We start from the raw sequence: 17262 nt of genomic DNA, 5'->3' as shown, positions 1-17262 counted from the left end.
AGAAGTTCAAGAAATGGTCAGACAGGCTACTTCCTGTAAAGGAATCTCTCAGGTTTTGACCTGCCATTTGAGTTCTGTTATACTCACAGACACCATTCAAACAGTTTTAGAAACTTTGGGGTGTTTTCTATCCAAAGCCAATAATTATATGCATATTCTAGTTACTGGGCAGGAGAGGACCAGTGAGAGGGGTCAGGGTTTAGGACCAGTTAAGGTTAGAGGTCAGGGAGAGGGGTCAGGACCTGTTAGGGTTAGAGGTCAGGGAGAGGGGTAGGGGTCAGGACCTGTTAGGGTTAGAGGTCAGGGAGAGGGGTAGGGGTCAGGACCTGTTAGGGTTAGAGGTCAGGGAGAGGGGTAGGGGTCAGGACCTGTTAGGGTTAGAGGTCAGGGAGAGGGGTAGGGGTCAGGACCTGTTAGGGTTAGAGGTCAGGGAAAGGGGTCAGGACCTGTTAGGGTTAGAGGTCAGGGAAAGGGGTAGGGGTCAGGACCTGTTAGGGTTAGAGGTCAGGGAGAGGGGTAGGGGTCAGGACCTTTTAGGGTTAGAGGTCAGGGAGAGGGGTAGGGGTAAGGACCTGTTAGGGTTAGAGGTCAGGGAGAGGGGTAGGGGTCAGGACCTGTTAGGGTTAGAGGTTAGGGAGAGCCCACCTGCTTTAGTGCTGAGTAGAAACACAAAGACGTCTTTGCTGCTGAAGTTCTTAATGGCCAGGTTACGCTCTTCCCCCCTGACTGATCCATCCAGACGCTCATAGCTGTAACCTGCAGAACAGAGAAAATAACCTCATTTAACCTGCTACTGTTACCTCAGGACAGAGAAAATAACCTCATTTAACCTGCCACTGTTACCTCAGGACAGAGAAAATAACCTCATTTAACCTGCCACTGTTCCCTCAGGACAGAGAAAATAACCTAATTTAACCTGCCACTGTTACCTCAAGACAGAGAAAATAACCTCATTTAACCTGCCACTGTTACCTCAGGACAGAGAAAATAACCTCATTTAACCTGCCACTTTTACCTCAGGACAGAGAAAATAACCTCATTTAACCTACAGCTTACCTCAGGACAGAGAATATAACCTCATTTAACCTGCCACTTACCTCAGGACAGAGAAAATAACCTAATTTAACCTGCCACTTGCCTCAGGACAGAGAAAATAACCTCATTTAACCTGCTACTGTTACCTCAGGACAGACAGAACAAAAGCAACCTAGGCTGTGTCTCAAATGGCAGCCTGTTCTCTCTAGAGTGCACTACTTTTCTGGTCAAAAGTAGTGCACTAAATAGGGAATAGGGTGCCATTTCAGACACATAGCTACACTTACAATCAAAACTGTATCCTCTAGAGCAGTGGTTCCCAAACTGTTTTATAGTCCTGTACCCCTTCAAACGTTTGACATTGTCTGTAAGCTTGAGTTCATTTTCACACAAAAAAGCATTCAATGATGGAAAGACCTGTGTGTTGTCCTTGTTAATGCAGAGAAGAGCTCTAACTTCTTAATCGTGGCTTCAATTTTGTCCGGCAAATTGAATAAAGCTGCGGAGAGTCCCTGTAATCCTAGATTCGGATCATTCAGGTGAGAAAAACATCACCCAGACAGGCCAGTCATGTGAGAAACTCGTCATCATGCAAGCAGTCAGAAAAGTGAAGATTATGGTCAGTAAAGAAAACTATAAGCTCGTCTCTCAATTTAAAAAAAAAGTGTCAATACTTTGCTCCTTGATAACCAGCGCACTTCTGTATGTTGTGAAAGCGTTACATGGTCGCTGCCCATATCATTGCATAATGCAGAAAATACACGAGAGTTCAGGGGCCTTGCTTAAACAAAGTTAACCATTTTCACTGTAGTGTCCAAAATGTCTTTCAAGCAGTCAGGCATTCCCTTGGCAGCAAGAGCCTCTCGGTGGATGCTGCAGTGGACCCAAGTGGCGTCGGGAGCAACTGCTTGCACGCACGTTACCACTCCACTATGTCTCCCTGTCATGGCTTTTGCGCCATCAGTACAGATACCAACACATCTTGACCACCAAAGTCCATTTGATATCACAAAGCTGTCCAGTACTTTAAAACATATCCTCTCTGTTGTCCTGGTTTTCAAGCAAATGGAATGAGCAGCAGCTACAGTTGAAGTCGGAAGTTTACATACACTTAGTTTGGAGTCATTAAAACTAGTTTTTCAACCACTCCACAAATGTCTTGTTAACAAACTATAGTTTTGGAAAGTCGGTTAGGACATCTATTTTGTGCATGACAAGTAATTTTTCCAACAATTGTTTACAAACAGATTATTTCAGTTATAATTCACTGTATCACAATTCCAGTGGGTCAGACGTTTACATACACTAAGTTGACTGTGCCTTTAAACAGCTTGGAAAATTACAGAAAATGATGTCATGGCTTTAGAAGCTTCTGATAGGCTAATTGACATCATTTGAGTCAATTGGAGGTGTACCTGTGGATGTATTTCAAGGCCTACTTTCAAACTCAGTGCCTCTTTGCTTGACATCATGGGAAAATCAAAAGAAACCAGCCAAGACCTCAGAAAAATAATTCTAGACCTCCACAAGTCTGGTTCATCTTTGGGATCAATTTCCAAACGCCTGAAGGTACCACGTTCATCTGTACAAACAATAGTACGCAAGTGTAAACACCACGGGACCACGCAGCCGTCATACCGCTCAGGAAGGAAACGCATTCTGTCTCCTAGAGATGAACGTACTTTGGTGCGAAAAGTGCAAATCAATCCCAGAACAGCAGCAAAGGACTTTGTGAAGATGCTGGAGAAAACAGGTACAAAAGTATCTATAGCCACAGTTTTATATCGACGTAACCTAAAAGGCCGCTCAGCAAGGAAGAAGCCACTGCTCCAAAACCGCCATAAAAAAGGCAGACTACGGTTTGCAACGGCACATGGGGACAAAGATCGTACTTTTTGGAGAAATGTCCTCTGGTCTGATGAAACAAAAATAGAACTGTTTGGCCATAATGACCATCGTTATGTTTGGAGGAAAAAGGGGGAGGCTTGCAAGCCGAAGAACACCATCCCAACCGTGAAGCAAAGGGGTGGCAGCATCATGTTGTGGGGGTGCTTTGCTGCAGGAGGGGCTGGTGCACTTCACAAAATAGATGGCATCATGAGGGAGGAAAATTATATGGATATATTAAAGCAACATCAGTCAGGAAGTTAAAGCTTGGTCACAAATGGGTCTTCCAAATGGACAATGACCCCAAGCATACTTCCAAAGTTGTGGCAAAATGGCTTAAGCTAGACTATCTTACCCGTATACATCATGGATGGACGCCTCTCCCTGTCACAGATGCCATGGTTGCCCTTTAGTTTGAAGATGTAATCCGGAGACAGGTGTGTTCTCCATCTCTTTAGCTATCATACTCTAATTCCACTGATTTCAAAACTCAGTCCTCCAGAAAGTGGAGAGCAACACTTATGCAGTTCTACTAAGCAATAAAACATTTTTTTAAGCTGTGTTAGACAGGATTACCTAGACATACTGATCAGCTCAAATAGACAGAAGCGTGCTACATGGCAGACCAATCCCAACCCTTCTATCACAATACCAGCTCACTCATGATCTCAGCTAATCATGGCTAGCTGGAAGGTTGCTGTCCTTTTCTGTGGCTAAACCAACTAAGGTCGGAAATTTAACAATTATATTTGTATTTACAGATAGCATACAAGTATCTTATTAAGGCACATGAAAGTTCACCTGTTCCAAAAGTCATTCCTGACAGCGCATTTTCATTTAGAAAAAGTTGATATGTTTAAATGGCTCTCCTGTTAAGAAGTGAGCCGCGACATACGCCTAGTTTCCTGAAACAGGCCACGAATTAGGTTACTTACATTGTGTCTTCCAGCGCCCCTGGGATAATGTACATTTGCTGAAGCATTATGACAACTCAGCGACACAATGGTAGGGATTAACTGAGCTGGGCTCGGGTCATTGATATGTCATTGTCTCAACGCAGCCTTATAACGCTGTGAAAGAATCCAGGAACACAAATGATTTGGGTGGATCCCATCCTCCTTATAAAACAAGCTTTGTTTCCAGAAGGTATCAAAATTATCAATAGAAAAATTATCAATAATAGCTAGATATCCATTGCCTTTGTACTCTACCTCTGTATTCCACTAGCTAGAAATACCCATTAGACTACTCTGTATTCCACTAGCAGTATCCATTACCTCTGTATTCCACTAGCTAGATATACCCATTAGGCTTCTCTGTATTCCACTAGCAGTATCCATTACCTCTGTATTCGACTAGCAGTATCCATTACCTCTGTATTCCACTAGCTAGATATACCCATTAGGCTACTCTGTATTCCACTAGCAGTATCCATTACCTCTGTATTCCACTAACAGTATCCATTACCTCTGTATTCCACTAGCTAGATATGCCCATTAGGCTACTCTGTATTCCACTAGCAGTATCCATTACCTCTGTATTCCACTAGCAGTATCCATTACCACTGTATTCCACTAACAGTATCCATTACCTCTGTATTCCACTAGCAGCATCCATTACCTCTGTATTCCACTAGCTAGATATACCCATTAGGCTACTCTGTATTCCACTAACAGTATCCATTACCTCTGTATTCCACTAGCAGTATCCATTACCTCTGTATTCCACTAGCAGTATCCATTACCTCTGTATTCCACAACAGTATCCATTACCTCTGTATTCCACTAACAGTATCCATTACCTCTGTATTCCACTAACAGTATCCATTACCTCTGTATTCCACTAGCAGTATCCATTACCTCTGTATTCCACTAACAGTATCCATTACCTCTGTATTCCACTAGCAGTATCCATTACCTCTGTATTCCACTAGCAGTATCCATTACCTCTGTATTCCACTAGCTAGATATACCCATTAGGCTAATCTGTATTCCAGTAGCAGTATCCATTACCTCTGTATTCCACTAGCTAGATATACCCATTAGGCTACTCTGTATTCCACTAGCAGTATCCATTACCTCTGTATTCCACTAGCAGTATCCATTACCTCTGTATTCCACTAACAGTATCCATTACCTCTGTATTCCACTAGCAGTATCCATTTCCTCTGTATTCCACTAGCAGTATCCATTACCTCTGTATTCCACTAGCTAGATATACCCATTAGGCTAATCTGTATTCCAGTAGCAGTATCCATTACCTCTGTATTCCACTAGCTAGATATACCCATTAGGCTACTCTGTATTCCACTAGCAGTATCCATTACCTCTGTATTCCACTAGCAGTATCCATTACCTCTGTATTCCACTAACAGTATCCATTACCTCTGTATTCCACTAGCAGTATCCATTTCCTCTGTATTCCACTAGCTAGATATACCCATTAGGCTACTCTGTATTCCACTAGCAGTATCCATTACCTCTGTATTCCACTAACATGTATCCATTACCTCTGTATTCCACTAGCAGTATCCATTACCTCTGTATTCCACTAGCAGTATCCATTACCTCTGTATTCCACTAGCTAGATATACCCATTAGGCTACTCTGTATTCCACTAGCAGTATCCATTACCTCTGTATTCCACTAGCTAGATATACCCATTAGGCTACTCTGTATTCCACTAGCAGTATCCATTACCTCTGTATTCCACTAGCTAGATATACCCATTAGGCTACTCTGTATTCCACTAGCAGTATCCATTACCTCTGTATTCCACTAGCAGTATCCATTACCTCTGTATTCCACTAACAGTATCCATTACCTCTGTATTCCACTAACAGTATCCATTACCTCTGTATTCCACTAGCTAGATATACCCATTAGGCTACTCTGTATTCCACTAGCAGTATCCATTACCTCTGTATTCCACTAGCTAGATATACCCATTAGGCTACTCTGTATTCCACTAGCAGTATCCATTACCTCTGTATTCCACTAGCTAGATATACCCATTAGGCTACTCTGTATTCCACTAGCAGTATCCATTACCTCTGTATTCCACTAGCTAGATATACCCATTAGGCTACTCTGTATTCCACTAGCAGTATCCATTGCCTCTGTATTCCACTAGCAGTATCCATTACCTCTGTATTCCACTAGCAGTATCCATTTCCTCTGTATTCCACTAACAGTATCCATTACCTCTGTATTCCACTAACAGTATCCATTACCTCTGTATTCCACTAGCAGTATCCATTACCTCTATATTCCACTAGCAGTATCCATTACCTCTGTATTCCACTAGCTAGATATACCCATTAGGCTACTCTATATTCCACTAACAGTATCCATTACCTCTGTATTCCACTAGCAGTATCCATTACCTCTGTATTCCACTAACAGTATCCATTACCTCTGTATTCCACTAGCAGTATCCATTACCTCTGTATTCCACTAGCAGTATCCATTACCTCTGTATTCCACTAGCTAGATATACCCATTAGGCTACTCTGTATTCCAGTAGCAGTATCCATTACCTCTGTATTCCACTAGCTAGATATACCCATTAGGCTACTCTGTATTCCACTAGCAGTATCCATTACCTCTGTATTCCACTAACAGTATCCATTACCTCTGTATTCCACTAGCTAGATATACCCATTAGGCTACTCTGTATTCCAGTAGCAGTATCCATTACCTCTGTATTCCACTAGCAGTATCCATTACCTCTGTATTCCACTAGCTAGATATACCCATTAGCCTACTCTGTATTCCACTAGCAGTATCCATTACCTCTGTATTCCACTAGCAGTATCCATTACCTCTGTATTCCACTAGCTAGATATACCCATTAGGCTAATCTGTTTTCCACTAGCAGTATCCATTACCTCTGTATTCCACTAGCTAGATATACCCATTAGGCTACTCTGTATTCCACTAGCAGTATCCATTACATCTGTATTCCACTAGCAGTATCCATTACCTCTGTATTCCACTAGCTAGATATACCCATTAGGCTACTCTGTATTCCACTAGCAGTATCCATTACCTCTGTATTCCACTAACAGTATCCATTACCTCTGTATTCCACTAGCTAGATATACCCATTAGGCTACTCTGTATTCCACTAGCAGTATCCATTACCTCTGTATTCCACTAGCAGTATCCATTACCACTGTATTCCACTAGCAGTATCCATTACCACTGTATTCCACTAACAGTATCCATTACATCTGTATTCCACTAGCAGTACCCATTACCTCTGTATTCCACTAGCTAGATATACCCATTAGGCTACTCTGTATTCCAGTAGCAGTATCCATTACCTCTGTATTCCACTAGCAGTATCCATTACCACTGTATTCCACTAGCAGTATCCATTACCACTGTATTCCACTAACAGTATCCATTACATCTGTATTCCACTAGCAGTACCCATTACCTCTGTATTCCACTAGCTAGATATACCCATTAGGCTACTCTGTATTCCAGTAGCAGTATCCATTACCTCTGTATTCCACTAGTAGTATCCATTACCTCTCTATTCCAGTAGCAGTATCCATTACCTCTCTATTCCAGTAGCAGTATCCATTACCTCTCTATTCCAGTAGCAGTATCCATTACCTCTCTATTCCACTAGCTAGATATACCCATTAGGCTACTCTGTATTCCACTAACAGTATCCATTACCTCTGTATTCCACTAGCAGTATCCATTACCTCTGTATTCCACTAGCAGTATCCATTACCTCTGTATTCCACTAGCAGTATCCATTACCTCTGTATTCCACTAGCAGTATCCATTACCTCTGTATTCCACTAGCAGTATCCATTACCTCTGTATTCCACTAGCTAGATATACCCATTAGGCTACTCTGTATTCCACTAGCAGTATCCATTACCTCTATATTCCAGTAGCAGTATCCATTACCTCTGTATTCCATGTAGTCCTGGAGAATGTCCAGCATCCTGGTCATCTGGGAAAACAGCAAGATATGATGTCCCCTGAACACCAATGAGGAAAAGTCATGTGTTAAATTACAGTATTTTTACAGTAAAGGAGATAATAGCAAGACATCATGGAAAATATGGATAAGATCTAACATTTAATCATGCTCAGTATTAGACAGTATCTCCCTTAGTGCTCAGTGTTATAGTTCTCCCTTAGTGCTCAGTGTTATAGATCTATCTCCCTTAGTGCTCAGTGTTATAGTTCTCTCTCCCTTAGTGCTCAGCGTTATAGTTCTCTCTCCCTTAGATCTATAACGCTGAGCACTATCTCCCTTAGTGCTCAGCGTTATAGATCTATCTCCCTTAGTGCTCAGCGTTATAGATCCATCTCCCTTAGTGCTCAGTGTTCTAGTTCTATCTCCCTTAGTGCTCAGTGTTATAGTTCTCCCTTAGTGCTCAGTGTTATAGTTCTCCCTTAGTGCTCAGTGTTATAGTTCTCCCTTAGTGCTCAGTGTTATAGTTCTCCCTTAGTGCTGTGTTATAGATCTCCCTTAGTGCTCAGTGTTATAGTTCCATCTCCCTTAGTGCTCAGTGTTATAGATCTCCCTTAGTGCTCAGCGTTATAGATCTATCTCCCTTAGCGCTCAGTATTAGACAGTATCTCCCTTAGTGCTCAGTGTTATACATCGATCTCCCTTAGTGCTCAGTGTTATACATCAATCTCCCTTAGTGCTCAGTGTTATAGTTCAATCTCCCTTAGTGCTCAGTGTTATAGTTCCATCTCCCTTAGTGCTCAGTGTTATAGATCTCCCTTAGTGCTCAGTGTTATAGTTCCATCTCCCTTAGTGCTCAATGTTATAGATCTCCCTTAGTGCTCAATGTTATAGATCTCCCTTAGTGCTCAGTGTTATAGATCTATCTCCCTTAGTGCTCAGTGTTATAGATCTATCTCCCTTAGTGCTCAGTGTTATAGATCTATCTCCCTTAGTGCTCAGTGTTATAGTTCCATCTCCCTTAGTGCTCAGTGTTATAGTTCCATCTCCCTTAGTGCTCAATGTTATAGATCTCCCTTAGTGCTCAGTGTTATAGTTCCATCTCCCTTAGTGCTCAATGTTATAGATCTCCCTTAGTGCTCAATGTTATAGATCTCCCTTAGTGCTCAGTGTTATAGATCTATCTCCCTTAGTGCTCTGTGTTATAGATCTATCTCCCTTAGTGCTCAGTGTTATAGATCCATCTCCCTCAATGCTCAGTGTTATAGAGCTCCCTTAGTGCTCAGTGTTATAGATCTCCCTTAGTGCTCAGTGTTATAGATCTATCTCCCTTAGTGCTCAGTGTTATAGATCTATCTCCCTTAGTGCTCAGTGTTATAGATCTATCTCCCTTGGTGCTCAGTGTTATAGTTCTCCCTTAGTGCTCAGTATTAGACAGTATCTCCCTTAGTGCTCAGTGTTATAGTTCTCCCTTAGTGCTCAGTATTAGACAGTATCTCCCTTAGTGCTCAGTGTTATAGATCTCCCTTAGTGCTCAGTGTTATAGTTCTCCCTTAGTGCTAAGTGTTATAGATCCATCTCCCTTAGTGCTCAGTGTTATAGATCCATCTCCCTTAGTGCTCAGTCTTATAGATCCATCTCCCTTAGTGCTCAGTCTTATAGATCCATCTCCCTTAGTGCTCAGTCTTATAGTGCTCAGTGTTATAGATCTCCCTTTGTGCTCAGTGTTATAGTTCCATCTCCCTTAGTGCTCAGTGTTATAGATCTCCCTTAGTGCTCAGTGTTATAGATCTATCTCCCTTAGTGCTCAGTGTTATAGTTCTCCCTTAGTGCTCAGTGTTATAGTTCTCCCTTAGTGCTCAGTATTAGACAGTATCTCCCTTAGTGCTCAGTGTTATAGATCTCCCTTAGTGCTCAGCGTTATAGTTCTCCCTTAGTGCTCAGTGTTATAGTCCTCTCCCATAGTGCTCAGTGTTATAGTTTCTCCCTTAGTGCTCAGTGTTATAGATCTATCTCCTTTAGTGCTCAGTGTTATAGTTCTCCCTTAGTGCTCAGTGTTATAGTTCTCCCTTAGTGCTCAGTGTTATAGTTCTCCCATAGTGCTCAGTGTTATAGTCCTCTCCCTTAGTGCTCAGTGTTATAGTTCTCCCTTAGTGCTCAGTGTTATAGTTCCATCTCCCTTAGTGCTCAGTGTTATACATCTATCTCCCTTAGTGCTCAGTGTTATAGATCTATCTCCCTTAGTGCTCAGTGTTATAGTTCTCCCTTAGTGCTCAGTGTTATAGTTCTCCCTTAGTGCTCAGTATTAGACAGTATCTCCCTTAGTGCTCAGTGTTATAGATCTCCCTTAGTGCTTAGCATTATAGTTCTCCCTTAGTGCTCAGTGTTATAGTTCTCCCATAGTGCTCAGTGTTATAGTTCTCCCTTAGTGCTCAGTGTTATAGATCTATCTCCTTTAGTGCTCAGTGTTATAGTTCTCCCTTAGTGCTCAGTGTTATAGTTCTCCCTTAGTGCTCAGTGTTATAGTTCTCCCATAGTGCTCAGTGTTATAGTTCTCCCTTAGTGCTCAGTGTTATAGTTCTCCCTTAGTGCTCAGTGTTATAGTTCTCCCTTAGTGCTCAGTGTTATAGTTCTCCCTTAGTGCTCAGTGTTATAGTTCTCCCTTAGTGCTCAGTGTTATAGTTCTCCCTTAGTGCTCAGTGTTATAGTTCTCCCTTAGTGCTCAGTGTTATAGTTCTCCCTTAGTGCTCAGTGTTATAGTTCTCCCTTAGTGCTCAGTGTTATAGTTCTCCCTTAGTGCTCAGTGTTATAGTTCTCCCTTAGTGCTCAGTGTTATAGTTCTCCCTTAGTGCTCAGTGTTATAGTTCTCCCTTAGTGCTCAGTGTTATAGTTCTCCCTTAGTGCTCAGTGTTATAGTTCTCCCTTAGTGCTCAGTGTTATAGTTCTCCCTTAGTGCTCAGTGTTATAGTTCTCCCTTAGTGCTCAGTGTTATAGTTCTCCCTTAGTGCTCAGTGTTATAGTTCTCCCTTAGTGCTCAGTGTTATAGTTCTCCCTTAGTGCTCAGTGTTATAGTTCTCCCTTAGTGCTCAGTGTTATAGTTCTCCCTTAGTGCTCAGTGTTATAGTTCTCCCTTAGTGCTCAGTGTTATAGTTCTCCCTTAGTGCTCAGTGTTATAGTTCTCCCTTAGTGCTCAGTGTTATAGTTCTCCCTCAGTGCTCAGTGTTATAGTTCTCCCTCAGTGCTCAGTGTTATAGTTCTCCCTCAGTGCTCAGTGTTATAGTTCTCCCTCAGTGCTCAGTGTTATAGTTCTCCCTCAGTGCTCAGTGTTATAGTTCTCCCTTAGTGCTCAGTGTTATAGTTCTCCCTTAGTGCTCAGTGTTATAGTTCTCCCTTAGTGCTCAGTGTTATAGTTCTCCCTTAGTGCTCAGTGTTATAGTTCTCCCTTAGTGCTCAGTGTTATAGTTCTCCCTCAGTGCTCAGTGTTATATCTCCCTGAGAGAGAGACTGACCCTTGGTGCAGGTATGCCAGCATGCTGTCCAGCAGACAGAGTTTCCCACTAGCCTGGATCAGATGCTCTCCCATCTCAAACGGCTCTGGTTCCACACCTAGAGAGGAAAGGCAGGACTCCAGTTAAACATTTCCCCCTGGCGCCATTCACCTTTTCAATTAGCGGCTCCAGTTAAACATTTCCCCCTGGCGCCATTCACCTTTTTTAATTAGCGGCTCCAGTTAAACATTTCCCCCTGGCGCCATTCACCTTTTCAATTAGCGGCTCCAGTTAAACATTTCCCCCTGGTGCCATTCACCTTTTTCAATTAGCGTCTCCAGTTAAACATTTCCCCCTGGCGCCATTCACCTTTTTCAATTAGCGTCTCCAGTTAAACATTTCCCCCTGGCGCCATTCACCTTTTTCAATTAGCGTCTCCAGTTAAACATTTCCCCCTGGCGCCATTCACCTTTTTCAATTAGCGGCTCCAGTTAAACATTTCCCCCTGGCGCCATTCATCTTTTTCAATTAGCGGCTCCAGTTAAACATTTCCCCCTGGCGCCATTCACCTTTTTCAATTAGCGGCTCCAGTTAAACATTTCCCCCTGGCGCCATTCACCTTTTTCAATTAGCGGCTCCAGTTAAACATTTCCCCCTGGCGCCATTCACCTTTTTCAATTAGCGGCACCAGCCCATGATTTGGTTGGACCAAAATACATTTTGATCAATTCTGTGTCGTCTTATAAAGTAATTCACGGAGCTTTATTAAAACGTGTAATATACTACTGAGATGGTAGAAAAATGTTGTTTCATCATTCAGTCTGTGATTCAACATATTTGAATGTGCAACATAATCCAGTGATTGTCATGCATGTTGGGTTGACCATTAACCTACTGCTGTTATATTTTACTGTTAAAATAGGGCTCCAGAATGTTTTGATTTGTTTCAATAGATTTGATTGACTTATTTTATTATAGTGTCATGGATCTTCAAGATGCCCAGCCCACACAGGCTTATGAGACACTATTTGTTGTATACAAATAAAATGATCATACTTATATTTATTTAACCTTTATTTAACTAGGGCAAGTCAGTTAAGAACTAATTTTTATTTACAATGAACGCCTACACCAACCAAACCCAGACGACGCTGGGCCAATTGTGTGCCGCCCTATGGGGCTCCCAATCACGGCCAGTTGTGATACAGCCTGGATTCGAACCAGGGTGTCTGTAGTGACGCCTCAAGCACTGAGATGCAGTGTCTTAGACCGCTGCACCACTCGGGAGCCCACTGAGATGCAGTGCCTTAGACCGCTGCACCACTAGGGAGCCCACTGAGATGCAGTGTCTTAGACCGCTGCACCACTCGGGAGCCCACTGAGATGCAGTGCCTTAGACCGCTGCACCACTCAGGAGCCCACTGAGATGCAGTGCCTTAGACCGCTGCACCACTCGGGAGCCCACTGAGATGCAGTGCCTTAGACCGCTGCACCACTCAGGAGCCCACTGAGATGCAGTGCCTTAGACCGCTGCACCACTCGGGAGCCCACTGAGATGGGCGACACCTGCAGGGGAGTTGAGACAAGCACAAAGACAGGTTAAACAGATCAGGGTGTGACCGATCCCAGATATTTTCCATACGCACAAAAAGCGTATTTCGCTCAAATTTTATGTACAAATTTGTTTACATCCCTGTTAGTGAGCATTTCCATCCACCTGACAGGTGTGGCATATGAAGCTGATTAAGCAGCATGATAATAAAAAGGCCATTCTAAAATGTGCAGTTGTCACACAACACAATGCCACAGTTGTCTCAAGTTTTTAGGGAGCGTGCAAATGGCATGCTGACTGCATGAATGTCCACCAGAGCTGTTGCCAGAAAATTACATTTTCATTTGTCTACCACCAGTCTCAACGTCAACAGTGAAGAGGCGACTCCGGGATGCTGGCCTTTTAGGCAGAGTTCCTCTGTCCAATGTCTGTGTTATTTTGCCCAGCTTAATCTTTTATTTTTATTGGCCAGTCTGAGATATGGCTTTTCTTTGCAACTCTGCCTAGAAGGCCAGCATCCTGAAGTCGCCTCTTCGCTGTTGACGTTGAGACTGGTGTTTTGCGGGTACTATTTAATGAAGCTGCCAGTTGAGGACTTGTGAGGCGCCTGTTTCTCCAACTAGACACTCTAATGTACTTGTCCTCTTGCTCAGTTGTGCACCGGGGCCTCCCACTCCTCTTTCTATTCTGGTTAGAGCCAGTTTGCGTTGTTCTGTGAAGGGAGTAGTACACAGCGTGGTACCAGATCTTCAGTTTCTTGGCAATTTCTCGCATAGAATAGCCTTCATATCTCAGAACAAGAATAGACTGTCGAGTTTCAGAAGAAAGGGCTTTGTTTCTGGCCATTTTGAGCCTGTAATCAAACCCACAAATGCTGATGCTCCAGATACTCAACTAGTCTAAAGAAGGCCAGTTGTAATGCTTCTTTAATCAGAACAACAGTTTTCAGCTGTGCTAACATAATTGCAAAAGGGTTTTCTAATGATCAATTAGCCTTTTAAAAAGATAAACTTGGATTAGCTAACACAACGTGCCATTGGAACACAGGAGTGATGGTTGCTGATAATGGGCCTCTGTACGCCTGTGTAGATATTCCATAAAAAATCTGCCGTTTCCAGCTACAAAAGTCATTTACAATATTAACAATGTCTACACTGTATTTCTGATCAATTTGATGTAATTTAAAAAATGGATGAAAAAATGTTTTTTTTTTGCTTTTCTTTCAAAAACAAGGACATTTCCAAGAGACCCCAAACTTTTGAACGGTAGTGTATATAAGTGAAGTGCCTGCACCTTTATGTGCACCAAATTAATACCATAAGCTAATTTATTTTGGGCTAATTCATCGCGTGAGTGGAAACTCAAAAAACAGTAGCTAGATCACTATCTCTAAATACAGCCACTGCTAGTAGCCATGTATTAATCTAACAGTAGCTAGATCGCTAACGCTAAATACAGCCACTGATAGTAGCCATGTATTAATCTGACAGTAGCTAGATCGCTATCGCTAAATACAGCCACTGCTAGTAGCCATGTATTAATCTAACAGTAGCTAGATCGCTATCGCTAAATATAGCCACTGCTAGTAGCCATGTATTAATCTAACAGTAGCTAGATCGCTATCGCTAAATACAGCCACTGCTAGTAGCCATGTATTAATCTAACAGTAGCTAGATCGCTCTCTCTAAATACAGCCACGTATTAATCTAACAGTAGCTAGATCGCTATCGCTAAATACAGCCACTGCTAGTAGCCATGTATTAATCTAACAGTAGCTAGATCGCTATCGCTAAATACAGCCACGTATTAATCTAACAGTAGCTAGATCACTATCACTAAATACAGCCACTGCTAGTAGCCATGTATTAATCTAACAGTAGCTAGATCGCTATCGCTAAATACAGCCACTGCTAGTAGCCATGTATTAATCTAACAGTAGCTAGATCGCTATTGCTAAATACAGACACTGCTAGTAGCCATGTATTAATCTAACAGTAGCTAGATCGCTAAATACAGCCACTGCTAGTAGCCATGTATTAATCTAACAGTAGCTAGATCGCTATTGCTAAATACAGACACTGCTAGTAGCCATGTATTAATCTAACAGTAGCTAGATCGCTAAATACAGCCACTGCTAGTAGCCATGTATTAATCTAACAGTAGCTAGATCGCTATTGCTAAATACAGCCACTGCTAGTTGCCATGTATTAATCTAACAGTAGCTAGATCGCTAAATACAGCCACTGCTAGTAGCCATGTATTAATCTAAAGGAGAGAGAATGGCTCGACATAGCAGTAGGCCACAGCGAAACAGATAGAGGGGCAGGCAGGCAGCCATTTTCATTACAGGAATCATGAGGATAATGTGCTTTACTGTTTGACCAAATCCTGGTTTTGAGTGAGGTGACCATGTAGAACGTGCAGCTCTGTACTGAGCCAACCAACACATTTCTTTTACGCGTACAGCCAAGTCAAAAGGGTTGCAAAATGTGACTGAACGGTTGCAGTCTGGAGCCCTGAAAGGAGAGGAGATGAAAGCTTGACACAGTCCCTCCATCTCCAGTAGTAAAGGTTAGGGTTAATGCTCAGTGCTGCCTACAAGATAGCATCAAACAGGTAGGAGTGGTCCACACAGCTCTAAACCAATAGGATCTCACCATCAAACAGGTAGGGGTGGTCCACACAGCTCTAAACCAATAGGATCTCACCATCAAACAGGTAGGGGTGGTCCACACAGCTCTAAACCAATAGGATCTCACCATCACAGGTAGGGGTGGTCCACACAGCTCTAAACCAATAGGATCTCGCCATCACACAGGTAGGGGTGGTCCACACAGCTCTAAACCAATAGGATCTCACCATCAAACAGGTAGGGGTGGTCCACACAGCTCTAAACCAATAGGATCTCACCATCAAACAGGTAGGGCTTGTTCACACAGCTCTAAACCAATAGGATCTCACCATCAAACAGGTAGGGGTGGTCCACACAGCTCTAAACCAATAGGATCTCACCATCAAACAGGTAGGGGTGGTCCACACAGCTCTAAACCAATAGGATCTCACCATCAAACAGGTAGGGGTGGTCCACACAGCTCTAAACCAATAGGATCTCACCATCACACAGGTAGGGGTGGTCCACACAGCTCTAAACCAATAGGATCTCACCATCAAACAGGTAGGGGTGGTCCACACAGCTCTAAACCAATAGGATCTCACCATCAAACAGGTAAGGGTGGTCCACACAGCTCTAAACCAATAGGATATCACCATGAAACAGGTAGGGGTGGTCCACACAGCTCTAAACCAATAGGATCTCACCATCAAACAGGTAAGGGTGGTCCACACAGCTCTAAACCAATAGGATCTCACCATCAAACAGGTAAGGGTGGTCCACACAGCTCTAAACCAATAGGATCTCACCATTAAACAGGTAGGGGTGGTCCACACACTTCCGGAGCTGCATCAGTATATTAAGCAGTCTGGTCTTGTTGCCCTGCTCATTCCCGAAGGCATCTAGAAACACAACAACAGTTAGCGACTGTCAGTTGTTTCCCAATGGAAAGGGTTTAGTTTAAGTTGAATAAAAGTATTATCTTTTTCTTTGGTTGCTCATCTGTTTGTGCTCTTACCAACTCCATTGCCGTCACTGGCAAGCCAAACCTAAAACTGTTTAGCTTTGACCATTCCATAAAGACAAGTTGGCAAGAGAGCAGAAACGGACAGTCGACCAGGGCTAGAATTTCCTAACTTAAATTTTAGATCAGGTTCATGTTAGTCTCACACAGGTCTTTCATGAGTATAGCTTTATAATATCTCTTCTGCAGGGCAGACAGGCCGTGGTACATCAGGATCTCTGTCTTCACGGGGAGGTCAGCTGCTACCTCAGCCTTTACCCTCCTCAGCAGGAAGGGCTGCAGCACTCTCTGGAGATCACTGGCTGGAGAGAGATATACAGAGAATACTGCTGTTAGACATGTAGGGTTCACAGAGATTCAGTATTTATCACAATGATGGAGCTGCCCTCTTGGTTTCAAAAATGGGACTTCCTGGATAAATAAAAAAGGTTCCATCAAATAATTAAAAAAAAAAAGTACACATATGGCAGTGGCCAACCGGTCTGGACACCTGGACTGGTCAAAAGTAGCTCACTATATAGGGAATAGGGTGTCATTTGGGACGGCACTAAAAACCGTGTTCCTGTTCCATACTGTACTTCTGTACCATAACAACCTGCCAACAAAGACACTGAGTGTACAAAAAGGAACACCTTCCGAATATTGACTCGCACCACCTTTTGTGCCCTCAGAACAGCCTCGATTCGTCAGGGTACGGACTCTACAAGCTTTCAACAGCGTT

The 17262-nt window shown here is 42.8% G+C and overlaps 1 protein-coding gene across 2 annotated transcripts in view; it reads right to left on the bottom strand.

The window, feature by feature from the left end:
* chd1l (chromodomain helicase DNA binding protein 1-like) overlaps positions 1 to 17262 on the bottom strand; it is a 73441-nt gene that overhangs the window by 35497 nt on the left and 20682 nt on the right. For both annotated transcript variants that reach the window (XM_045687232.2, XM_045687233.2), the window contains exons 8-12: positions 16688 to 16843; positions 16327 to 16419; positions 11376 to 11472; positions 7854 to 7927; positions 646 to 756 (exon numbers count right to left, since the gene is read on the bottom strand). In XM_045687232.2, the coding sequence (XP_045543188.2) occupies positions 646 to 756; positions 7854 to 7927; positions 11376 to 11472; positions 16327 to 16419; positions 16688 to 16843 (531 nt within the window). The remainder of the gene's footprint in view (positions 1 to 645; positions 757 to 7853; positions 7928 to 11375; positions 11473 to 16326; positions 16420 to 16687; positions 16844 to 17262) is intronic.

Source organism: Salmo salar, chromosome 10 (assembly GCF_965601325.2).
Source record: "Salmo salar chromosome 10, fSalSal1, whole genome shotgun sequence".
NCBI classification, from domain to species: domain Eukaryota; kingdom Metazoa; phylum Chordata; class Actinopteri; order Salmoniformes; family Salmonidae; genus Salmo; species Salmo salar.
The sequence above is the reverse complement of the archived record's forward strand: the minus strand, read 5'-3'. Positions and strand labels throughout refer to the sequence as shown.